Source organism: Etheostoma spectabile, chromosome 20, assembly GCF_008692095.1.
Source record: "Etheostoma spectabile isolate EspeVRDwgs_2016 chromosome 20, UIUC_Espe_1.0, whole genome shotgun sequence".
Lineage (NCBI taxonomy): Eukaryota > Metazoa > Chordata > Actinopteri > Perciformes > Percidae > Etheostoma > Etheostoma spectabile.
Genome location: NC_045752.1, coordinates 11,303,918 through 11,330,459, shown reverse-complemented (window position 1 = coordinate 11,330,459; position 26,542 = coordinate 11,303,918). Strand labels below are relative to the sequence as shown.

Here is a 26,542-nt window from a genome sequence, read left to right as displayed (position 1 = left end):
TAAATATTCCGAATAAACCATAATCACATGTTAAATCAATATTTCAATGGCCCTTGGGTGTCACATCCAATGTTGACAAACGTACTGTGTTGTTATTCATTGGCATAATTACATGAATCCCTTCTCACAGAGCTCTGTTTTCCACCCAGATCAGTGTGAACCTCCTAAAGTAGTCAAACGACCTCCGGAAACATCCTCTCTGGACCACCTACAGTATAGTACAATAACATTATCCCACCATATAAGCCTTAACGGAACCTACAGCCATTGTTATCTTTAGAGGCAGGTCCACCCTTTTCCTGCTCTGCAGTCTGAACAAACACAAAGGTTTTAATAAACTTCAAGAGGGATCACATCCCACAGATTTTCCAAAATGTCAACAAGCCACATGAGACTGGTTTTGTGTGAACCTAATGAGATTTAGTTTGCTGAATATGATTTGATGTGGGACAGCAGAACCATGTGGTTGGAAAACTGAAATCTATGATCAAATTAGTAATTCCTATTACATTTTTCAATTGAGTGACATGAGTAAAATGTATTCACTGCTTCTCATTTTGTTGGCTCGTCCACCGAAAGAGATACTTCACCGACCAGATGAATTCTTTAATTAAAGTTCTAAAGTAAAAACCTGTACGAACTGGACTTTTGACGCAAGTAGTAACGCCTTGTGGAGTACAGAGCCCAGTCTGTGTGAGTGACAAGCCCGGCACCACAGCCGCCCACTCACAGACAAGCTGGGTGACTCTTGATTGTGTAACGTTCATTGACGAGACAGCACAATGCTGCTGAGACCGCGGTGGCGCACTGAGCCGAGCAGAGCAATGAAATGCTCCCATCGAGGAGAACACAGATGGATAGCCTAGTTCAGCCGCTCGTCGCCCAGTACCTCGCTATGGGATGCCAATCAAAAGAAAACAACCCGAACGAAAGCGTAACGTCGGAAGAAAAGGGAAAGGACGATGCGTAAGTCAGATAATCTTTTCGTGGTTTTCACTTTGGAATTTCTGGTGTGGCTTTGGCGAAAATAGGCGTATATGATCAACAGTAACTTGATTATTTTAGTTACCAGAGTGGTGTGTTAGTGAAACAGGCGTGTCTTTATTTGTCCTGAAACGGTGCGTAAAACCGAATTGATGCCACCCAAGTATTTTACGCACAGGTTCTTATTAAATATAAATTGTTGCTTTCTGACCTTCTGCGCTTAAACGGCATATTGATCAAATTCCTTCTTGTTTACTGATCACTCAACAGGTTAAACTGGATGTCCGCAATCAACCGGTATTTCCCTTAAGTTAAAAGGAAGGAAATGAGAACAATGAAGTAAAGTAAAATTACATGGGGAGGAAGAATTTAAGTTAAACAATGGCTTCAATTCCTCGTGACAATTACACAGATCGTTTCATATGTAATATTCGTTTGGTCTCATAAGAATATGGTTTGAAACACGTGTACATACACATACCATACATCCTCATAGGCAAATAGAGAAAGGCACACTTCATTACAACAAGCCCTCCTGTCTCTGGCCCTCCTCCTCCTCACTCTTCTTGTGTTGCGGTTTCTCCAGGAGAGTGACTCCAGGATGCAGCTCCAGGTCTAGAGTTTCTCCGCCAGGCCGTCCTCACAGGTTCCACAAACCCAGCCCGGCCCAAACCATCCCCAGTAAACCCATGATGTCCCTGGGTCCCCTCACCAAAGGAGGGAGCTGGGAGGAGCTCATCCAGGCCTGTCTGCAATCCTTCGGTAAGTCCATGCTGACCTTTGGCACTTGATATTGACTTGGTGGAATACTGCAGTGAAGTGTACAGTAGGAGGACAGTTTTTTGTGGTCCATGTTTGTTGTGTAACACTGATATTCTCTCAGTTCTGTTTATGTTTGACTCATATTTTACTGCAGCACTGTTCCTTTTTATTGAGAAACAATAAGATAACGAGCCTCAGTTTATGTGAGATCACATGCTGTTGTAGTTTCCACTAAGGCTGTGTTTTTCCCTACCACTTTTCCTGGCATTTTTGTTGCAATCCTCCAAACACGTTTATGCAGGCCTCTAAAGAAAAGTGGGGACGCTTTGCATTTGAAAGTGAAATGGATTCTGTTAGCACAGTGGATTTATTTGTGTTTAATGTAGAATTTTATGTTTTGAAGATGAAATCAGTCATACTGATGCTTGCCAGCCAGATTTTGTTTTTTGGGCTTTTTGGGGGTGATTTTAAAATATTAAGAAAAACAGTATTTCATGATTGCATGCATTATAATTTCTTATGTTTCTGCAATTGTAACCTGCACTGTATTCATAATAATGTATTAATATCAATATTACACTGTACGCACACTGTATAGAAGGTTTCTTTAATGAACAAAGAACAGCAGTGATTGAGTAGGCTGTATTTGGATCATTCGAGCAATGATCATCGGCTTTATCAAGTTGTCTGGAGTGCTCTCAAAGTTATGGTGATTGCGTCTCTGAAGAGACAAGCTTTTAAACATCCGTTGCCTGGTTACACAAATGGAGCAAGAGCAATGGCAAGGCGTTACAATGGGCTGCACATAAAATGACATCCAATAACTACATTTATCTGTGGAGAGGTAAAACCGGGCATTAATGACTGATGATTTCAGATTCACCAAGGAAACAGAATTAATCAGAAGGAAAAGAGCTAGAAACCCTGTAGTACAGTATCATAGCACATAACACTTGCTTTACACAAGTGATTTCAGTGTCGCTCACTATGCAAAATGTGAGACCCGCACACACTTGCTCAAGATGGTATCTCACTGAGTGCAGTGTGTTATTATGACTGGGGTTTTCCTTGCTTCTCTTGATAAAATGGAACATAGTCCTGCTCCTCCTGGCCCACATCACAGGTGAACCCCTAAGGTCCACAAGTCCTGCCACCTTTTCAAATGTGAGAGTGCACGTAAGAGCTATTTGAAGGATTACCTAATGGTGGCTTCAAGCCCGGCTGAGCCGAAAGGTCAGCTCCCCTAACAGTGGTCTTCAGATGATGACCAGCCTTTGAAATGGAGAGCACTATGAGGTGTGGATCAATGGCTGTTGACATCATCACTCTTTCCAGATTACACTGCATGCTTTGAATATGCCCAATGTCGACCTATACATATTTTTTTTAATCGATTATAACAGATTATATTTAATTTGTATTTATACAGGTCGTCATTTAAAAAATATACAACTTATAAAATATGTAAGACATCAAACAATATGATTGCTACAGTGAGAACTTTTCTATTGGCCTGAAAGAGAGCCCTCAACCTCTAAAGCCATGGTTCCCAACCTTCTTTGTCAGACGTACCCCCACAGAACTCCTTGATCAACACCACCCATCATGTTCCAAATGTGAGTTTATATTGAATTATTAATAATATAATAGTGGACCATTTATTTATTACTTATAGTAATTTCAAACATTCATTGATTTATTTCTAGCTTTTTAAAATCATATTTTCCATTACTTTAGGCTTTTAGCTAACTTATTTGCACGCTTGCTAACTAGTTTGCACTTACTCTTCGTAAAGTGGTGCCTAGGTGTTATAGCTATAGGTTTTATAACATATGTAAATGTAGAAATATGTTTTTAAATTAAATCAGAAACTTTTATTTTATAAAATTGTAAAAGTACCCCTCACAGGAAATCACTGCTCTGAAGTTTAAATTCAAACATAGTTCATAAAGTTAAGGTGAGTCCTGATTATTATGGTGAGGTTGCATCTGATTCCTTTAAAACAACCAGACTGATAGGCTCTTTCAAAACAAGGAAAAGCGACACGCAGGTTTGGAGCGGCTGATAAATGTCTAAGATAAACTCAATGTGCCATGTGCTGCGTGCCCTCGGCTGTGTTTGTTACCATACAGTATCATACAGCTTTCCTAATTTTCCAGTCAGGAACAGACAGTCCAGAGAGGATTTCCTCCTGCAATTAACCCTGCACAGGGAGGGTTAGTGGTTGGAAAGTTGTGAAAAGAAAGATGGGGCAATTGTTTACCTGATGGAGAGTCATGACTTCCTGTTGTGCATTTGCCGTAGGTCTGACTTTGGCTGATACACACCTGATTGTTACCAGAGTGGGAAATAAAACACGTGTAAGTTGATAATTTTAGTAAAACATGCTTGCTGAGTTTTCCACAAAGGTCTAGAAGAAGAAGTGGTTATTGCTTCATATAGACATGTCTTCACTGCACCAATGTGCTACCAGCCATGCCATTTTAAATGCTAGACATTCTTTCACTTCTCTTCGGTTTTACTCTTATTGACTTAACTGGTGAGGTAATTGATATTCACTGGGTTTAGCTGGTAATGCCTGTGTGTAACAAACAGAAACACACCTCACGCAGGATATGAGGGCTGGATTAGTCAGCTGCAGCTGGAGTGGTGAGTTGCTTACAGATAAAGATTAGAAAACATGTTGCCATGGCGTCTGAGTTAGTTCCAAGGTGATATGATTTAAAAGTGGGTCCACAGACGCCTGATGTCCTTGATGGTGTCAAGGTACTGGTAAAGCCTCAAAGGGAAACAAGCCTTCAGAACTCACAAAGCTTTCTTGTTCTTTACACTGTCAGAACAATGTGTTCATTCTCTATTTGAGAAAATGTAAACAGCCTAAATTGTCCCATGATATATAAGTATTATTTTTAAAGATGCAATCAAATGCTCTTCCTCGTTATGTCAACCACTAATTCACTGCACATAGCAGTGGTTTTAAGTTTTGCAGAATGTAAATGGCGTGTTGCTTTGCTTAGGTTGGCAGGAAAAAGTATTTTCTGTAATTATAGGTCAGACCTGGCATTGTGATGTTATGTAATATGTTGTACACATGTACGCCCCTTTATTTTCTTTCTTTAAAGTGACAAAAGAGCTTCTCACTCCCTGGGTCTCAAGATGCCAACGTAGCATCAGACAACCAAGATAAGAAAAGGTGGTCCGGTCACAAAGGGAGGAAGTGAGATATACACAAGGAAAAAGGAAGCAAAAAGGTAGTGAGACAAGCAAGCCACAGAGTTTCACACAATCAGAGGAAGCCACTACAGTTTTAATGTAAACAGTCACAGGAAAATATGGCTTTAAAACTGAGGAAATGATCATGAAAAAATAATATGGATAGCCTAGAGTAATATAGTAACACAGATTTCATAGTAAGGGCACTAGAGATGCTTAATGAATATTATTCATATCTAAATAATAACCATTTGAAGTTGTCTTATTTTCCCCAAACTAGAGCTATTGGATTCCACCAGGCACAGCTGATCGCGGCCACTCTAGACAATGCTTGTGTTTCCGTCAGCATTTCAGAAGTGTCTCGTTCTACTTAGCTACTAATACGTATCTAGTCTGTTTTTGACAGATCATTTCTCCTCATCGATCAACAAGCGATTCTGCTCCTCTGCTCTTTTCAAATCACATGCAGAGCTGTCTGTCGCACAGTTTCATTGCACTTGACAGATTTTTGCTCGCATGGACCCTGCAAATGTGGATTAATCCCCATCTGAAAATAGTCCCAAATGAAAGCGCTATTTTTAATCCTGTTTGAGTTTGCTAAAAACTAGAGTGGCCAGCTTTTTGGCTATTTATTTTGTCTTTTTATGGGTCCGCACCTTCGAAAGCCTTAGCCGGAGGCATTACTTTTTCGGGGTTGTCCATCCGTCTGTCCCACTTTCGTAAATGCAATATCTCAGGAATGCTTGGAAGTCATTTCTGTTCTTGGGCTCAACGATGAACTGATTAGACTAGGGTGGTCAAAAGTCAAGGTTGGACTAATGTAATGCTCTCTATGTTGGTCTGAATCAGACGTCTATCGCACATCTTCAACTCGTGCAAAATGCTGCGGCTTGCTTTTTAACAAATACATATAGACGTGCACTTATCACTCCCGTTCTCTACACCCTCGGTTGGCTCCCGATGCATTTTAGAACATATTTTAAGATTGTATTGTTTGTTTTTAAGGCTTTAAATTGTCTGGCCCCAGAGTATTTGTCTGAAATTTTAACTTTGCGGAAGCACAACCAGTCATTGCGTTTTTTTAAATCAGTGAGTTTTAAAAGTCCCAAGGTCCAGGTATAAACAATGGGGGGGGATCAGGCTTTTGCAGTTGCTGCCCCAAGACTCTGGAACAAGTTACCCCCCTGTTCACTCTATTACAGATGTCGCTCTTTTTAGGTCCAAACTCAAAACATATCTGTTTAGTCTGTCTTTTAATACATAGCAGTGGTGTGACAATTTCATTCTTCTGTTTCTTTGTAACCTTTTCGGATTTTACTGTTTTCTATGTTCACTCTTTCTATTGTATAAAATGTGTTTTTACTCTTTTTTTCTGATGTTAAGCACTTTGGATACCTGCTGGTTGATGTAAGGGCTTTATAAATGCATTTTGATTGATTGATTGAAAAGTCAAGTCACTATAACCTCACAAAATGCGTTTTTGGACATAATTCAAAAATTCCTATGCTATAATGACGAAAAAAAAGAAGAAAAAAAAGCTTTTCTGGCTATATTTAACCCCATTACTCAGGGGATATTGTGTCCATATTTCATCTGTGACAGATTTCACATTTGGTCAGCTACTGAATTTGGTGACACTAATCTTGGGTGCCCACCTTGAAACTGGGATGATTGGAAAGATCTTTTGGGCTGCTGGGTTGAAGATGTCTGTGAAACATGTACGCTTTGCCCAAAAATACCTTTTAAAAAATTCCTTTCTTTGTGGGAGGCATACAACCGCGAGGCAGTAATTTTAATTTGAAAATGATTATATACATCTGCGACCGGTTTATTTGAAGTCAAACACATACGTGTAGTGTCAGACACCACTGATTCTGGTTTGATAAATCTTACCAGATGCCACACAACGGAAACCTTATGTCACCTCAGATGCAACTTGTTGTCTTGCAATAGGCATTGTTTACTTTGTAGCAATGAGACTCAATTCAAGTGTGTGCTTTTTGTCTTGCAGACTCAGATGGTGGTGTTTGTGGGAGCACCCACTTGTTGAACATCACCCTGACCATGCACCGTATCCACATCTCCTCCAGTGATCTGCTGGACAAACTCACCGCTCTATATCCTTCAACAGTCCGTCATAAGGCTATGACCGCTATCTCAACACAGACAGATAAATCAAACAATGCACTGGTCAGTTTCGAGAACCAAATGTAAAGTGGGATCAGATCACTGGCTCTGTTGTGTGCTGCTCTCCTTTGGTTGTCAACAGCAACGGAAAATCAAGCTTGTACTTGGCTTACAATGCAGCCTGTAGCTGTCAGTGTAAAGTGTGATAGGCAAGTGGCAACTCATGTTTACTCCTGCTGTCAGTTTTTGTAGACCTTTTAGATCTATGTTTGTGTAAATCCCCTCCACAATGGGCCCTGTATCCAATGCAGCAGAGTCTATTACCATTGTGTCTTTGGTCTCAAAAGCATGTTTTTTGTAGAGTCGTGTGACTGAAGGGTCTGTAATTTAGGATTCCATTCAGGAAACAGCAGTGGCGTCACAAAGCCTCTCAGAGGAGCCTACTGGCCCCGGTGAGCAGCCTTGGTGTTTCAGGTGTTAATTACCTCTGCCTCTTTCACATACAGGTCCTCTTCAACTGTCTATAGACACAGACCCTCTCTTGCTTAAAGAGCCTCCTGTTCACACAAACCCACGTCAGAGCACGCAATGCCGAATGCCCCTCTGTTTTTTTTTAACCCTCTCGTTCTGAGCCAAAAAACGATAAATCAAATAAATTCAGTGTGTGGGGTTGGGATCAGGGAAGAGACACAGGGGCCATTAACAGCCTTCATCACAGTCTGGCCTTGGGATTGCGTGGGTAGTTCTTCTGCTCCCATGACGCAATTAGCCTTTTATATGCATCACTTCAAGCTGATTTCTGCTAATTGAGAGTTATAGTCTGTTTATAAGAGCTGCTTAAGGATGCGCTTTTGTGTGTACTGTATATAAACCGATTGGGCAGTGTTTTTTGTGGTCAACGTGCAAATTGGAAGACGGAGTGACCATATAAATTAATAATATTCTTATGAGCTGACATCAAAACATCTTTCGAGTTAACACTAAACAATGCACATTCATCAACAGTTGTTCTACAGTATATGAGGCACTGATTGTCTGTTGTGTTTGTACATTTTGTTATTCACTTACTTCAGTATGCCAGAATGATTCATTCAGTGATGCTCATCAATCGCCTCCTCCCACATTACCAAATGCCACTTCTGTTCGCCTTTTACTTTAGTTGCTGTAGTTTTTATTAATGAGTTGTTTGTATGAAAGAAATCGTGCAGTCAAAGTACACATATGTTCCTTGTTTACTAAAAACATATCTGTCCCTAACAATGTCGACAATAAGCAGATTTGCCAACAAGGTATTTTAGCCTGAACAAAAGTGTACTGATGTGAATCCAATCTTGAATTTACAGACAATAAAACCACACTTTGCACAGGTTATTTATCATGATCAATCAACATCAGCTCCTTAACCAAAGCCCTTACATTTAAAACGGCGCTGGACAATGAGCAGCCAACAGAGTGCCAGAGGATATGCTACCTCATCAGGTCAGTTTAACACACTGATGCATTGTAAGAGTCTAACTTTAATTGTATGTTCTGTATCAGTCTCATGGTATCATCTGGACCTCCAGGCATTGGATCCAGGAATTCTGGATGATGTTCCGGTTGCACCACAGCTTGTCTGACAGCCTGGACCAGTTCCGGGAGCTGATCAGTGAGCAGGGACAGGAGCATCTTTGCTCTCTCCTAGAGACCAAATGGGTGTAAGTGTTAATCTCTGACCAGCTGGCAACTGAGACATTAGGCCTACACGACACTCAGTTGTTTGTTCAGTGATGGAAATTACTGAAATCAGTCACAATCAAGAATGCAGACTGTGAACAGTAGAACTTTGAGGCTGCAAATGTAGCTTCAAACATTCCACAATTGACTACTTGGGCTGCAGCTAACAATTATTTTTATTATCAGTTCATCTGCCCGCTATTTCTCAATTTATCAGAAATTCAGAAGTTCAAGTCAGAAAATGTCCATCACAGTTTCCCAGAGTCCAAGGCGATGTCTTCAAATGTCTTGTTTTGTCTGACCAGCAGCCCAAAACCCAAAGACATTCATCATAGACTATAAAAACAGATAATATTCACATTTGAGAGGTTTGAACCACTGAATTGGTTAAGAAATTTAAACAATTATCTAACTTGCCAATTAATTTTCTATAAATTGACTAAGAATTCTAGCCCTCATCAAATCCAACACAACAACAAAGCTGTAATTTTTCACTTTATGAAGTAATTCTGTCATTTAACCTTTGCTGATTGTAAATTGTGTTATGTTCAATGGTGTGTTCTAGAAATGAACGGGACTGGTCGTGGAAGGCAAGCCAGAAGATCAAAGCTAACAGCAGTAAAAAGAGGAAGGTTTCTCTTCTTTTTGATCACCTGGAGCCCATCGAGCTGGCAGAGCATCTTACTTTCCTGGAATTCAAGTCTTTCTGCAGGATATCAGTGAGTGTACACACTAAAAGACTATTCCAGTGTATATAGGTTATCTTTTGCACATTGATGATTTGTTTATATGACATGCATCTCTGTGAACTGAAAACCATTAGGTATTTCCTCACCACAGGAAATGCCTCGCAGTTTCCATGCAGCAATTTATGCTCCTCTCTCTGCTCTCTGTGCCAGTTTGTAGACTATCAGAATTACATTCGAAGCTGCTGCATGAAGGACATCCCCGTGATGGAGCGTTCCATCGCCCTGTGTAATGGTATCTCCCAGTGGGTTCAGCTGATGGTGCTGAGCAGGCCAACTGCTCAGCTGAGAGCTGAGGTTTTCACCAAGTTTATCCATGTGGCGCAGGTAGTGGTTTAATCAACCCCTCCTCACTACTGCTCTTACACTTTCTGTTCCTGGTTTAGTTGGAAAAAAAATGAACTGTTTTTGACACATTTCCTCTTTCCTTGCATAAATGTGCTATTGTTCATGCACCTTATCTAACTAATGGCAATCTATTGTCACACTCTGAACAGGACTATAAATGCAACATAATTTACAGTTGCATAATGCATACTCATAGAAATACTCTCAAGAGCTCCTCTGCAGGCTTTTAGTGTAACCAAAGATTTTACCAATACATAAATATTAACTGTAGCGTGCTAATGGGGTGATCAAGTGGAACACACTTAGACACAGAGGAGTTTGTGAAACAGGAAAAGAGAGAAGTGAGTGTAGTTGCTGATCAGACCTTGCATGCTAAAACCAATCCAATGTGAAGCTGCATGCAGCCTGCTGAGAAGCGATGCGCTGGCTTCAGGGAGGTGTTAGGCAGGCTTGAACTCTGATGGACCTCTTGCACTGTTACACTAATGCAACAGTATGCTGCTGCTCACTGCTGTCAACCTAAAAGAAAACCAAGGGTGTGGAAACGAATTTCACACCATTATGCTCTAGTGCCAGCACGAATTAGAGCTCTAAAAAGAGAGGGAAAAGCACTTCCAAAAAAAAGTGAGATATCAGAAAGCAAGAAGAAAAACAGACAATTTAAGTGGGTTACGTAACTGCAGTGTTTTGGATTATATAACGAAGGCTACCTGGAACAAGTTTAATTACATGCATGTTTACATGTGTGTGCATGGATGCACTGATATGTGCTTTTTGTGTGCGTCCACCAGAGTCTACATCTTATGCACAATTACAACACACTAATGGCAGTGGTGGGAGGGCTTTGTCACAGCTCAATTTCCAGGCTGAAGGACACCACCTCACTTGTACCCAGTGAGGTCACCAAGGTAAATGACACCTATCATTATAAGAGCCAGCTGATGATGGAGTAAAACCAAAACATCCTCAATGAAAAAAATTCTATTCACTCCCTAGGTACTGAACGAGATGACAGACTTGCTGTCCTCTTGCAGAAACTATGACAACTATAGACAAGCTTACAACAGGTGTACAGGTTTTAAAATCCCTATCATGGGGGTCCACCTCAAAGATCTGATTTCGGTTAATGAGGCCATGTCAGACTATGTGGAGGACAACAAGGTGAATGTCCAAAAGCTTCAGGCACTCTACAGCCACATTAATGAGCTGATCCAGCTCCAGCAAATCCCTCCTAGGCTGGATGCTAACAAGGACCTGGTCCATCTGCTGACGGTAATGCAACTTTACTTTAGATTCTTTTCAAATTGTTCTGTAGCTTCTGCTTCATGTTGTTCACTAGATTGTATTAAACTCAAGCCAGATGCAAATGAGCGTGTTACAGCATGTGGATTGTCCGCGCTTATGTGGGTGTGATGAGAGTGATCTCTGAGTGTGTGGGTGACAAACTGAGTGTGAATGAGAGTGAGTTCAGATTGATATATTGTTGTGTTATCTGTGTGTGGTGCTTTAAATGTACTTGAACGACAGAATGCCCATGAAGAGATAATAGTTACCCTGATACCTAATATTTCCCTCATCATAACATGTTTCAATGAGAAAGATATAGATATACAGAGAGGTCTTACACTTTCTGTTTACCTCCCATGTTTTAAAATGTATTTTCTCCCTCCCTACAGCTGTCCTTGGACCTTTACTACACTGAGGATGAGATCTATGAACTGTCATACACCAGAGAACCCAAGAACTGTAAAGCACTTGTGAGTGAAAGAAGCACAGACAGTTTAAGTTAACAACTGTTTTCTGGTCTAGTCAGATAAATCTATGCTAAATATGAAGCTACAGCCGGTTAGCTTAGCTTAAAGAATGTCAACTTGCCAGTCAACTAGCTAAGACAAATACAAGTATTAAAGCAAAATCTAAGTAATACTCTAAGGAATAGTTTGACATTTGGGGAAATACAGTTTTTCTCTTTCTTGTCGAGAGTTGAAAAAGAAGAATGATGGCACTTTCATGTTTGTATGCTAAATGTGAAGCTACAGCCAGCAGCGGGTTAGCTTGGAAATGGGGAAAAACCTAGTCTGCCTCTATCCACAGGTAACATAATCCACCTACCAGCTCTCTAAAGCTGATTTATTAACATTAAATATTTCTAGGATGGACCTTTGGACAGAACAAGGCTAAGTAATTCCCCTGTTATGCTACACTCAGCTAACCGACTGCTTGCTCCAGCTACATATTTACAAGCATGAGAGAGGTATCAATCTTCTCATTTAAGTTTGCAATAAAGCAAATAAGAATATTTCCTAAAATGTCGAAATACATTAATGTCCTGAGCATTTAAAAAAATAAAAAAAATTGCCAGCATTGCTTCTGCAAGCTGTTCATATATTTAATGTTATAGTTAGTTTAACAGAATTGCTTAGATGAGATTTTACACTAATTATCTAATTCATTTTCTATCAGCCAGCCACGCCATCTAGACCTCCAGTTGTTGTGGACTGGGCACCAGGAGTGGCTCCTAAACCTGACCCCCGAACTATCAGTAAACATGTGCAGAGAATGGTGGACGTACGTGTTTCATTTGTAGCCTCCACATTTCTACTCAGTAATGCTGTTATATAACCCTAATTATTTATTGTAACTATTCTTCTGGATGCTGTCTGGACGCTTGACAGCCTGCTATTATCAACTATTGTGCAGTAATAGTCAAGCAACAATGGTGTTTCCCTTTTGTCTTTCACAGTCTGTGTTTAAGAACTACGATCACGATGAGAACGGCTTCATTTCTCAAGTGGAATTTGAGAAAATTGCTACTAGCTTTCCGTTTTCCTTCTGTGTCATGGACAAAGAGAAGTGAGTTTGTTTGACAGGTCACACACATAGGTCACACACATGCTCTGAGCTCATTTGTGACTTCAGCGGAGAGGAAGAAAAAGTGGTATTTGTGGTGATGAGTGTAGCAACAGGAAACATAAAATAGCTGCAGAACGAACCATAACCCCACCATTTAATATTAACTGTTTTATTTGTCATGCACATCCAGTGGTACTTGACAATCCACAGAGGAGCATGTGATCCTCATTTAGACCTAAACATGAAAACCACTATAGTTGATGGTACTGTTTTTACATTACACAATCACAAAGTGGTATGGTGTTTAACGTGTGTGGCAGAAGAAGGTGCAGTCATAAATAAATCAGGTCAGAAATTACCAAACATCAAAGTATAAAAGGTATGATCTGAAAATGTATGTATGTGTATGTGCTGTGGTTGTCCAGGAAAGGCCTCATCAGCAGAGAGGAGATCACAGCCTATTTCATGCGGGCCAGTGTTATCTGCTCCAAACTGGGTCTTGGCTTTGTCCACAACTTCCAGGAGACCACTTACATGAAACCCACCTTCTGTGACAACTGCTCAGGATTTGTAAGTCATCACATAAAGTTAATGTATTATAAAATATATTAACTGCTTTTCTGCCATGTTATAAACATTCTCCAACAATATATAATCTTTTTAGTTTTGCTTTTGCTTCAGTGGTGTGAAAACAAGTGTTTTTTTCCATATTCTTCTTCACAGTTGTGGGGTGTCATCAAGCAAGGCTACAGATGCAAAGGTGATTATTGCACTCTATATTATGCAACGTAAGCCTGGCTATCTTTGGCCAAATGTCAGCCAGTATCATACTTGAGGAGAGGTACACACGGTGTCTTGTGGGGAGCAGGTAAAGTGAAGCTTTCTTAGGACAGTGTTGTGTGGTTTTCTGTGTTGCATATAGCTAGCTGAACCTTGCAGCACATGAAAAAAGATAGTCTGCTGCCAGAACCACAGTTTTCCCCCTCCCCCGTTCCTCAAAAGATCTGAGAGCTATTTGTTTGCCTGACACTAAGCATGCAAAGGTCTGAAAGTTGCATCTGCAGTAGAGTGTAGAGACCAATGCTAGTTCTTGTTCTTACATGTTTTGCATTCTTTTCACTGGCTCAGACTGCGGAATGAATTGCCATAGGCTGTGCAAGGACCAGGTGGCATTTGAGTGCAAGAAGAATGCTAAAGTGATCAACGCCAACGACAGTCCGACACTGAGCTCCACGCCTGTCACCATGGGTACCTCAGAGGGTGGGTTTGGGCAGAGGGGTTCATTACTGGCATAAACGATCCCATTGACACACACACACACACACACACACACACACACACACACACACACACACACACACACACCTATAGTATTAAGACAATAATATGGGCGTAACATGGCAGCAATCAGAAAGTCCTTATGACAGGAGCCATCTGGTGGCAGATACCTTTTATGGCACATCAAGTACTATTTCCTGTAATCACTGCCTACCACACTGTACAGAAAACAAGAAAAGTCAGAATTTACATGATTTTGCTTTAGTTTGCAGCAGCTTAAATAAGACAAGTCTAGAGCACAGGGTATGTTGACAGGGTGATTTCCCTCCAGCTGTTGTTAGGAACTGTTTTACTTACAGTAAATCTGAAGCTACCCACCTGCCATGAGAAAGCAACTAGATTCAGAACTTTCGATTTTACTTAGGATGAATTGACACATCTTGAAAACACAGGGGGCTATATTGACTCAGCCTCTCTTCAAATGACTCTTTGTGACGTGCTATTTTGTCATATGGTTTATTTGTTTTGTCTTTTATTGCATACTGAATTGAGTATTTTTGTTTTATTTGTTTTATTTGTATTTTTTTTTAGATCAGAAGACATGTTAGAAGACATGTTTGTGATACAAAGTGGAGACAATCTTAACAATCTGCATTTTCCATTTGTCTTATTTGAAATAATTACTGATAATGCCCAACTCTCCAGGTTCAGAAGAATGTCCTTTTCCATACCCGCCAGATGACAGCAAAGACTGGAGCCCAGTCATCTCCTATTCAATGTCTCAGAGAGTCCATTGTGGCACCCAGACAGAGGGACCCCAACTTTCCTCTGCAGCCCCCGAGTCCAGCCGCCTTCAGCCTTCTCTGCTGGTCCCAGCAGCACCCACCCTTACCTCATGTCCCAGCCCAGTGCCACAGAGAAAACAGCGGCACTGTGCCAAGTGGGAAAACAGAGCTTCTGTTGCGCAAAAGCCTAAAGAGCTAGAAGAAGAGAACAAACCCACCCATGAATCTCTAGAATCAGTGAGTGTGAAAATAAATTATTCCTTCTAACAAATGCACAGTATTTAAATGTACCACAGTTGCTGTACATGATACAAATCTTTTCCATCTTTCCCAGGACAACCAGCTGCTCCAGAGAGCCAATGAGACACTACGTAGGAAGCTGAAGGAGGCAGAGCGGGAGGTGGAGATGCTGAAGACACTGCTCAAAAGGCACGCTCTCCACCCTGTGGAGGAGGACTCATCCTCATAGACACATCCACACACTGGACCTCCTTTAGGGAGACTGTTGCTGCCCCCCTATGGTGACATGTATAAATCTGGATCCAATGTTGAAGTTATTGGTCATGAACAGTGCAAGTATTTTACCAGTTTAACGACCAAGCCAATTTGGTATAAAGCAGAATGCACCAAGCCAGTGAAGGTGTTTTAATGCTAATGGTACACTGGCAATCAAAAAAAGACGAGTAGTATGTCACCAATAATGAGGTTAAGGACATTTTTTTAGGTGTGTACAGATTTTTTGAAACCAGCTACAGTACATACAGAAATTACAGTAAAAAATACTGTAGTTTTACAGTGGTGCTCATACATTTAGGAACCCATGCTAAAGTTGACTTAAAAGAGGAATAAAAAAAAAACATCCTTTGATAAATAACTGTTCTTACTTAAAATACATGGGGCATAAGTATACACACCCCTATGTTAAATCCCCATAGAGGCAGGCAGATTTAGATTTTTAAAGGCCAGTTATTTCATGGAAAGAGGATACTATGCATCCTGATAACGTTCCCTTGGCCTTTGGAATCATCACATACCATTCACCATACCTAGAGATTGACTTGGGGTACTTTCCACAAAATCATCTCTTAATGCAAATCAAACCTGCTATTAGGCTAACTGAAATAAAAACATGCCAATCTCTAGGTATGGTGTCCTAAAAGGTTAGATTTTTCCTTTTTTTTTTTTTAATTGAGGCATTAACATCAACTTACAAAAGATTTTTTTGATTCCTCTTTTAAGTCAACTTTAGCATGGGTTCATAAACCTATGATCACCACTCCATATTTGAAGAAGTTTCAGGTGATTAGAAGGTATTGTTCAGTTTGCAGAAGAATGAAAATTGTTGCAATGCGCATAACTCACTTTTTTCAGTGAATCATTAAGAATGGTTGGAGTTAGAATGATGTTCCCTATGTTAAAGGTAAGCAGAAACAAAATATTGAATGAAGGCAGTATTTTAGAGTGGAAATAGGGCAGAATGTGTTTGATCAATTGTTGATCAATAATGAGACTAGATATTTATGTTAAACATAAAATGGAAATCAGAGGAAAACAAGAATTGTGTATATCACACGTCATTATTATCATTATTATTATTATTATTAATAAAGGGGCTGTACTCGAAATACTGAAAAAACTGCGGGCTGGGATTGCCTTTACACGGCCCTAATGGACTGCTCCCCAATATGTGAAATACCCAAACCGGCGACAAAAACAAAGAACATAGAAGCTCAAATTCCAACACAAACAGAGGGAGTGTGACTTTTCTCTGCTTAAGGCGCCATTACTCCACTATATCTTTACACAGCCAATATTTGTTCGCTGCTATATCGATGTTCTGAATGTCAAGTACAGCCCCTTTAAATACGAGCAGCAGAATGACAGTTGGAGGCCTTAGCTCTACAAATCTGTTGCACTGCATCATTGTCCCTGTTCATATAAATGCACAAGATGTCAGTGCTTCTGCTCTTATATGTTGTCTCAAACACTACACAGTTCATTTAGAGAATGACAGACATGAACATTTTGTACAGCATACTGGTACTTTCAGTGAATTATTTATGCTTGTGTGTTGGCATCATATTAATACTTTTTTATTTTCATTGTGCAGCCATGTTATTGCCGTGTGGTCCGTTGTAGCAGTGTTGTACTGTAAGTCAAGATATATGTGTTTGTAATGTGTGTAAATATAAAGTATACACAGTGCCATCATTAGGTAAAAATTCATCCCTCTCTCAGTATTGTTCTTATTGTTATAATAAATACTGCATTATATTTAAAATCATTACTTGTGTTACTCAGTTTGACCACCAAGGGTCACTAAAGCCTCATAATATTTCTTTAGCTGCTTCTTGCACTTGATTATTATTGATTTTTTTTAAACTCTCTGGGACCTGTAAGTGTTTCACTCTAATAAGCTATCTGTGTGTTTACCTCAGACACTCTCTGTCAAATTAAAGCACAAAAAAACATCTTTTCTTCACTTTCTCAACTTTAAAATCTTAATCTTTGTGACTTTAAAGATGAGTAAATCTTTGGTAGTTTAAATATGAATACATTGTTCTGTATATGTCTGACTTTGTCAGACATAAACCTTTGAAAACAGGCTGTGTCACCCAGTTGTCTGGAGACTGTGCCAATCTAGCCCGTCCCTTGGGCTTTGCTACTGGTAATGAATTCCAGCTCCGCGCACATAACGTTGCCCTGTATATAATGAGAGGGCGACTGTCTGCTGTTGGAGAAGCACAGATTCATACCAAGTACCTAATCCTTCAGCTTTTTAATGCAATACTTGTGCATAACAGGTGATTTTTACACTGGTGCTGTGATTCAGTATATTCATTTCTATGGTTGTAATTCATTCTCAGATAGAGAAAGCCATTTGACTTTGATTATATTGTGCTTCTTTACTTCTTGCAGCTACAATGACTTGTTGCCTTGCATCAACTTGGCAGTGAGCAGAGAACCAGTGAAAAAAAGGATCATCTCTGAGGCATAGCAGCTGCTCCTAAACCAGACCTTGGTGACAGCTAATTTACTTCTTTTTGAATGTGACACACTGCTGCAAGGGAGTAACACCCCAAGTCTACCAGGCTCTATGCACACTAATGCTGAATAATTTCCAATATCATGGCTGGCTGAGAGAAAGTGACAGAGAGACCACGTGTTAAACTCGAGGGACAATGCCCTAAGCAAAGGCGGCCTTTCTTTTTCTCATCAAGGCTGTAAAACAAGCTTGAAAGAAGAAATGTATGTACCCTGATGTATTGCAGTAGTCATCATAAAGATAAATATATCAGTCTATAATCCATTTACAAGCCTAACAAAGAATGTAAACATAATTAATTGTGATGCATTTAAGCCTGTAGGAGATTGCGAGACATATGTGGGATAACTGTCTGATGCAGTGCATAACTCAGCTATTCATATATTAAGAGCAAAATATCAGACTTCGAAAGTCTGCCTAATTACAGTGTGCAGACAGAGATGATTTATCACCCAGACATCAGTGTACTTGGGGGATTTGGGCCATTGTGAGATACCCATAAGTTAACTAAATCGGCTAAGTCTAATGAACACACTCCAAAACTAATTAGAGGAAGATGTGGAACATCCCATTATGTCCCCCTGATAGCAGAGTGTGCAACACAGAGAACACAATGAGAACACAACACATTAAACACATGCTTATTTCAAACACGAGGACGAGCCACCACAATGCCTGTAGGATACAGCAACACCACTGCTGAACTTCACTAATTCCCTCGATTATTAAACTGGGTTCATTAAGTTCTAATAATGGCCAAAGGACCCTTGTGGGAGACCAGAGAGAGAATCTGGTGGAGGGAAATGAGAAAAAGACACATTTTGTGGAAATTTTCCGGAGGTGGCATGAAAACTGTGAAGCCATGGTGAAATTTTTAATTAACCTTGATGATAGCGGAGGAGTGTAACAAAAGAAAGGCTGTAGTTTGCCAAGAGAAACATCATTGCTCAGCTCAGCTTGGCCTTCAACGACCATGTTGTTTTTACTTCATAATACAGACTTAATCCATGTATCAGCGCCTAATTAATGCAGAATACAGAGAGAACAGGCAACGCCTCAAACTGATACAAGGGTAAGGAATTTGTGGGCAACATTATTGACTGTGAAAGTACCCACACAGAAACATCAGTTGACATTTATGGCTCTGAATTCCTCAGAATACGGCTGTATGCACCCCACAAAGCAATCTAGGGGTCCAGAATTGTATATCCTGTAAATATCCAATGAAGTGGCTTCACATTATTTCTCTTGCTGGCATACCAAGCAATAAGACTTCTCTTCTTGCAGTAATGGCTCCCCATTGACTTTGGCACAGGCATATATTTTGGCTGGATACAAAGAAGCATACTTAATAACACTGTTTTGTGTATGCTGCCAGGGTTAGACTGTGTGTTCCTGTGAGTTGTTAGTCACAGTATGAATAATACACATCAGGAGAAAGGAAACAGGATACAGCTTGGAGTTACATATTGTTCAGGTGATGTGAGATTTATCTTAATATGCAATTCACAAGTGCAGCAGTCAGGATGATTCATGATTGATTTTCTGTTATTGATATTCAAGGTGTACTTTGGTAAAAAGCAATGGCGGAATCAATTAAAAAAAATTACAGCCCTGAATGTTACAAATGCACATTTTTAAGTTGGACTGAAGAGCAGATTGTCAGAATATATTGTTTTATGTTTTATGTAATAATAAGCCAAGAGGTTGTACATTGCAAGACTGCCAAATTACATTATGGCATTTGATGTAAAGTACTCACCCATGCCAAGAACTGAAGGATATGCGGTATGTAACAGAAATGCAAAGACAGACTGCATGAAAGAGACAGACTGGAGGGATGAGAAAAACAAGGAAAAAATGGAGAGTAAAGAGCTGAGAGTAAAGCAGATGCTGCAGTTCTGGAGCAACCGGAGTGCCTTTGACAATCAGCAGAACCCTGACATTGCCAAGATCAAGGAAAGTGAAGAAAAATCATTGCAGCAGGAGGAACAGATATAAAGCAAGGAAGGGAGGGATAGTAGGAGGAGAGTGAGTTAACCCCCAGTGAGAATCCTGATGAAGGTGAGTAACAGAGCAAATCAAGTGCTTATCTGAACCGGTCTGTATCTGAACCCTCTCTAAACTCAACATCTTCTGTTTCGAGCGAGCAGTGAGACACAGCTGGAGTCCTCCACAGGTTGTTGCTTACAGCAACACAAAAATAGAATGTGCAGTACAGATCAGTGAAATCAGAACTTGCCATGGTGGACAGCTTGTTTTGCCTTGTGTGTGCATGTTTTGCAGGAACCTCAATAAAGATTTATAACTATAAAAACTATTAAAAATACATGTTTTAAAATTATTGAAAACATTAAAACCAGTGGTACTCAAAGGCTTTACATTATCTGGTCTTTAAGTGCAGTTATTCTTACTTCTTATATAAGAACTGTAGAAAACATAATGCAACAGACTAGAATTAAAATTACTTGAAATCCAATATTCACTCTCCTATTAGGTCAGTTTTGGTCTCTACTATCTCCTGAGAGAAGTACCTGGCTCTCTCTGTTTAACTAAGACTCACAGACACCACAACTGCACTAAGTGCAACTTGCACAACATTTACATACAATATTTTTGTTATCTACATCTTTATCAATGATAGTTAAACAGTTGTACATTTGTATTTTTATCCCCAACTTGTATATATTTTAAATTATTTGTTCTTATATTGTATCCTGTTATTTCATGAATATTCTGTATGTGTGCTGTGTGTCTGATATGTTGCTGCTGTAACACCAGAATTTCCCATTTGTTTTTGGGATTAATAACAATCCATCCATCCATCCATCTACAGTATCAAAACTAGTGTCTGTCTGCGATGTGGTGCTGAGCAGGTATAGGGGATTACCCGTGGATTGTTTCATGTTTTTCACAGTGAAGTTACAGCTAAACAATCAAATGGAAATCACTTATGAACCCCCTGTAAAGCCAGATTCCGGTGTTCATTCTCTGTAGACTCATCACTACAAGCAACACATTGTCACATTGTTTTCATGTTGGCAGTATTACTATAGGTTTGGCAAGGGTTAAGCTGCGCCTTAAAAAACGGTCCTTTGTTTGTGTTCTTCTGTGGTGTTGTAGTCAGGACGTAGTTAGGACTGGCGTTTATGTATTGGCTACAATATGTGTATGAGAATGTGTCTATGCTGTAGATTTGTATTGTTTTGTTTTTGTAATGGCTTGGCTTTAAGATGTTCTCTTTCCCTTAATGCCAAGTCATACAAGGTACAATAATACAGAGGACTTCAACTTTAAATTAATTTCTATTCTCATATTCTTCTTCTTCTGGCGGGACTTTGTTTCCTTGAGGCAAGACCTTTGCAGCTGCTGCACCTCCTTTACATAGACAGTATATTTACAGAGTGCATCTCCAAACAGTCATAGTTTGCTCCAATATATGTGTGTATTACAGTAGGAGCTGATTCACTGTGGATTTCATAGAAGTAGACAGAAAATAAAATCTAAGGACAAATGTAATAACCGGCGCAATGTTTTTTTATATGAATACATCAGGCATAGTGTGGTAGCACACAAAATGGATCATCTGCAATAACTGCTGCATATCCACAGAATGTGCCCCTGTATGAAAATACAAATTAGATGTAACACTATGCTATTAGAGTAAGGATACAAACTGGCAGTGAGCTGCGTATCTTATTCTGGTGTGTTTCCCTGATGGATTGGTTCTTTAATTAGGCCCTAGTTTGAAGTGTGCCAATATTTCCAGGCTTTTGATTTAACATTTTGACCCGGGAAACCCAACGAGCTTGTGAAATTCACTCCAGCACATGGTGCGTTAATTCTACAATCACATCGAATAATGCTAAAATTTCCGGGCTTTTGGAACACAATCACTGTGCTGGAGTTGTGATAATTAGTTAAATGGAGCTTCAGTTTGCCTCAGCAGTGCAGCCATGTATAATGATAAGTTGTTCTTTGCAGCAACACAAAGAGAGTGCTAGACTGTCCATTTAGTCCCACCATCATTCACACCTCTCCATCATGGCTGAATGAAGAAGCCTCAGGGCTTTAATGAAGGCCAGCAGGCTGTTAGAGAGTCTGCTAGTTGCTGTTGGTCCACCACCCTCAGTTGCTTCCTCCAATGACCCTGGACATAAGAACATGTCCACGTGTCCAGCCTGGAGGGTACAGTGACATATATACTTAGTAAATCATACCGACACAAGACCATTGATATCACTTACTGCTTAGCGGCGATACATCACTTAAAGGTCACAAGTAGAGATGGTTCTATCATTCCTTCTTAACGCCGACTCTATATTCTCTCTGAAGGTCATATAATCTCAGGCCGAAAAAAAGTTTATGATTGATGTTAAAAAAATATTTTAATCCAGCACCATTTCTGTTAAAAAAACAGCTGCTTTCATTTTATTTCTAATTTGTACTGACAGTGTGTTCCATTTTCCCACTAAGATACAAAAGCAAAATATTTCTCTACTTACTGTTCAGGAGACAAGTTAAAGGGATAGTTCCAAATTAAGAGAAATACACTTGTTTGCTTTCTTGCCAAGAAGTAGGTAGAAAGGTATCTTAACTTAGCATGAAGACTGGGAGGAGTGGGAAACAGCTAGCTCTGTCCAAACTTAACACAACCTCAATTGACAAACACCTCTATAACTCATTACATTTTATATCCAAAGAAGTGGACCAACAGATCCCGTTGTTCTGGACGGAGACCAGTGAAGAAAAATAGAAGCACTTTTCCGGTGATGACTAGGCGTTACTGCAAAGCAATCATTCCCAATCTTGCAGAGACGGAGAGCGTAGGTATATATGTTAGGGGATAACATAGGCATAGGCTAATTATTGCTAACTAACGTGCTAGTTAACATAGTTTACATTAATTAAAGCTAAACAGCTAATGGAAGCCCAAACTGTTTGCGTGCTTCTCCTGACAATACGGTGATTTGCGATGGCAAGTCGCTTGGTTATGACGCAATTGTTAGCCTATTTTTACAAAAAAATTTGGTGCGGGGCCATAACGAGAGTTACAAGGTAATGGAGCCTTTTATACATTGTCGTGTTTCTTTCGAAATAAACAATGGACAAATAGAGTCTTGACACGCTTCAGACGTAAAGTTAATTACTGTCAAAGTGGCGCCCAGATGAATGGCAGTCAACAGGATGCTAACTGCAGGTGATGGCTTCGTACTATTAAAATTGCGCCATTTGAGCTACGCTTAGAGAGGAGAGGCTTACCCCCCTTGGTTATATCTGGCTTAATATACAAAAAAGTAATATAAACTTAACATACAAAATTCTCCTTTCTTCTGATTTTCCTATCGTGACTGCTTTGAATCAACAACACTCATGACACATGACTCCTGTTTTATTTGTACCTGTCTAACCACCAACCATTATTTTTCACTGCAGGCTAATCATTTAGGATAACCTTGCTGATCCCTGGAGTCAGTAGTGTGATTGACGTAAGTTAATTTAGGTCAACTTGAGAGAAGTTTAACACATTATACACAACTCTCCACCATCTGGGAGCAGCCAACAGGGAGCGGCCAACTGTGCTTCCCTCCTTGCAGGTGTCCCTGGAGAGTGACCATTAGCAATGTAGCCACTTTCCAGGATAATGAGAAGTGAAAGATGGCCTTGTTTTGTTTTTTTTTATATTTAAAATAAGAGTAGATTTGATCAACAGAAGAAAAGAAAAAAAACATACGGTCGATGTAAAACTGCTGCAGCGAGGTAATGACCACGTGAGTCAGGGGGCAAGGTCTAATGTTTCAATCGACCCACAAGGTACAGATATACAGCCGATTACTGACCTTCCTCATGCCTCGCCAACTGCATCAGAGGAGGAAGCCCGCAGATAATGCGAGTAGACAGCTCAGACCTGTGCAGCCACAGCTCTTCATTTATAGATTCCACCGCCTGGGAACCTCTCTCCCGGCATTTTAGAAAGCCTCAAACTCTCACGTCCCAGTGGAATTAGCGAGTTGTGCAAAATGCTGCACAAATGTAGGGACAGACCATGTTGACTCCTGAAGTTGTGGGTATTTTGATGAGCATGGATATGTGGGAAAGAGCACACTTCTCCCCCCCACTTGTACATTTTCAAACCGCAGTACTTTTTGTTGTTGCCTGGTGAAATATTTCTAGCCTCCTGCACAAAACTATATCTGAGATAATATCTTTGAAATTGAGCGCTGTGAGCAGTGTTGCAATTACTCGCAAGAGTTCCTTGCACTTATAAGTCGAGTGGGAAGTGGACAGGGAGAGACGAAACAACAGAAATAATGAGCAAAAACAGGGTCACAATGCAGCTGCCACAGTTCAGAGTATCATTTGAAAAGTTCTGTAGCCAACACTGAATAGTCACTTTCAAACTACTGTACATGCAGTATCTCATTCGCTCAGAGCTCTTATAGCTAGATGAGATATATGAATATAGAATCTACTTTTTAATACTGTATCCAACTAATTATGAACCTATAGTTATCAACTACCCTTTTAAGAATACCAGGATTTGAAAAACACAAACTAATAATAGGTACGATCTTACTGTGAATAGATAGCACACATATGTGTCATCTCTTATTGTGGTTCTGAGATCAGGTGTTGTGTGGTTAGTGGTGCAAACACACATGTAGAGAATTTACTATTTGTGAACATCCAGCAACATATATCTGTCATACCTACTGTGGTAAAAGTTGCAAATTATGTTGATATTTTTGCACCCATGTATTTTTTCATCCTGTTTTACCAAAGCAAATGACAATTTGTGGGGAAAAAAAAAATTCTAACACTTTCAATGAAAATGTGTCTCTTTCTTACACGGCTGTCTCCGTGATTTCCTGTTTCACACGTAATTGCTTGCCAATGTAACTTGGCAAGCATGCCTGCAGTTACAGGAACCTTTATATGGAACAGAGTTTTAATTTTAAAATTCACACTCTCACACAAATGCTGTATGTATACACACGTACATACATCATATATACCACACAATGGCCCTCAATTATGAAACAACCTAAAAAAGGCATAGGCCGGGCGTACGCCAATTCCTATGCAAAGCTCGGCCATCTAACCCGATGCCCAGAGAGCAGTGTCCAGCACAGCCCCAGCTGGGGGCTATACAAAGGAGACAGGATATTACTCCTCGCTTTCAAAAGTTATAGTATTATGTTTGGCAATGATATTCAAAACAGGAAACATGACAATGCACAACATTTTTATTTATTCTTGAGGTTTTCTTTTGTCTTTTAAAGTGTCGTTAATGGCCACAAGTGAACAATTTCTTTCTGCCACTGACCGACATATTTCGGCTTGTTTTTCCAGCCTTTGTGAGACAGAACTAACTACGTGTTCGTTGAATCACTGAAGAAGGAGGCTTGAAGTCCAATGGAGAATTAACAAAAGATTAAATGAAACAGCATGATGAAGATGATATGACAAAGACAATAAGATACAAAACATAATAACACTGCAGATGACAGTGGACTTGATCCATATTTCTCCCTGATAAAGTCACATGAGATCAGTCCTGAAAATGTCTAAATCACACACATTTATTCACTAGAATGGAGGGTGGTTCCTCAAGTGAAAACTCTCCTTATTGGTCAAATGAGACCACACCCGGCCACAGGGTCCAAGTCAGTGTCACCTATTTTCAAACTACCTGAATACACAATCTGTGTTCCAATCAAGTCTGGCCCAGGAGGGGCGGCTCCCAAATGCTGGGACAGCAATTACCTTTCCTGTGGAAACAATGAGCTGCCTCATGTATGTTAAATGATAGATATGGCTTAATCAATTCTTTAGAGACAGAGAAAGAGAGGGGGAAGGTGAGAGGCAATAGGGCCGGTCTTGACCTCATCACAGAGACAAAGAATGAGAAATAGAATGCATATTTTCCTAACCTGGCTGCATCATACATAAACAGAAATACATTGTTTTCAAAACGTTGTTTTTAACTTTTTAAAACTTCTTAGCCGGATTACGTCTGGCCATGTCGTAAATAGGGGCGAGGCCTCAAACCAAGATACAGTGATATTTAAATTACAATTGTTTCCAGACGCTTCATTTATCAATGTACAACCATTCTTACGCACTGATTGGTGTGATATGGCGTTTCATGAAGCTTGTCGTAAAAGGATTTTTTGCGCTCACATCTGCACTGGTTTCTACGTTAGGTTGATAAATGAGGGCCACTGTGTCTAAAGAAAATATATTTCTTATAGAGCCCACACATAATCTTTAGTAAATTAGCTGTACTAACCCAGATAACCATGTTTTACTTCTACAGGTTCATCTTCTTCTTCCTCTATCTCATAAATGGTATCCATGGTCGCTTAGGTGTCACATTAATTGTCATCCCTTATACAGAGTACCACACACACAACTTGTAGGAAGAAGCAGCTCAATTTGTCATGCTGGTAGTTTCAGTTATGTAATGTTTAATTTACGCTAATCTCTTTATAGCACATGCAGTGTAAATACAGCACCAGGCAATGTTATGTTTGCTGTTCAAGTCACTTAAGATTTTCGTACAGAAATGTAGTCATGGGCTCAATTTCCTAAAGCCTGAATACCGAGCCAAGGAGGCAATGCAGATTAGTTTTCTCTCAGACAATTTAAATTATAGTATGCTGAAAGATTATTATTGGACT

At 39.9% G+C, this 26,542-nt stretch overlaps 1 protein-coding gene across 2 annotated transcripts; it reads left to right on the top strand.

Annotated features, from left to right (window-relative positions):
• Positions 1-583: 583 nt before the first annotated feature.
• Positions 584-15,599, top strand: LOC116669677 (RAS guanyl-releasing protein 1). Of its 2 annotated transcripts, none has more exons than XM_032499631.1 (17): positions 584-966; positions 1,571-1,746; positions 6,971-7,076; positions 8,503-8,565; positions 8,652-8,783; positions 9,368-9,521; positions 9,702-9,875; positions 10,688-10,804; positions 10,893-11,168; positions 11,573-11,653; positions 12,360-12,464; positions 12,640-12,749; positions 13,175-13,319; positions 13,473-13,509; positions 13,878-13,997; positions 14,733-15,049; positions 15,147-15,599. In XM_032499631.1, the coding sequence occupies exons 1-17, from the start codon at positions 830-832 to the stop codon at positions 15,279-15,281; spliced, it is 2,385 nt and encodes a 794-aa protein (XP_032355522.1). In that variant the 5' UTR covers positions 584-829; the 3' UTR covers positions 15,282-15,599. The 2 variants fall into 2 exon arrangements, with proteins under 2 accessions (XP_032355522.1, XP_032355521.1); XM_032499630.1 differs by having other exon boundaries at positions 13,878-14,009.
• The last annotated feature ends 10,943 nt before the right edge of the window (positions 15,600-26,542 follow it).

Bases quoted from the DNA above. Each gene is read 5' to 3' on its own strand.
- LOC116669677 (XM_032499630.1), top strand. From the start codon at position 830: ATGCTCCCATCGAGGAGAACACAGATGGATAGCCTAGTTCAGCCGCTC. The intron at 9,876-10,687 runs GTAGTGGTTTAA...TGCGTCCACCAG, and splicing joins AGTTTATCCATGTGGCGCAG to AGTCTACATCTTATGCACAA. The intron at 13,320-13,472 runs GTAAGTCATCAC...TCTTCTTCACAG, and splicing joins GTGACAACTGCTCAGGATTT to TTGTGGGGTGTCATCAAGCA.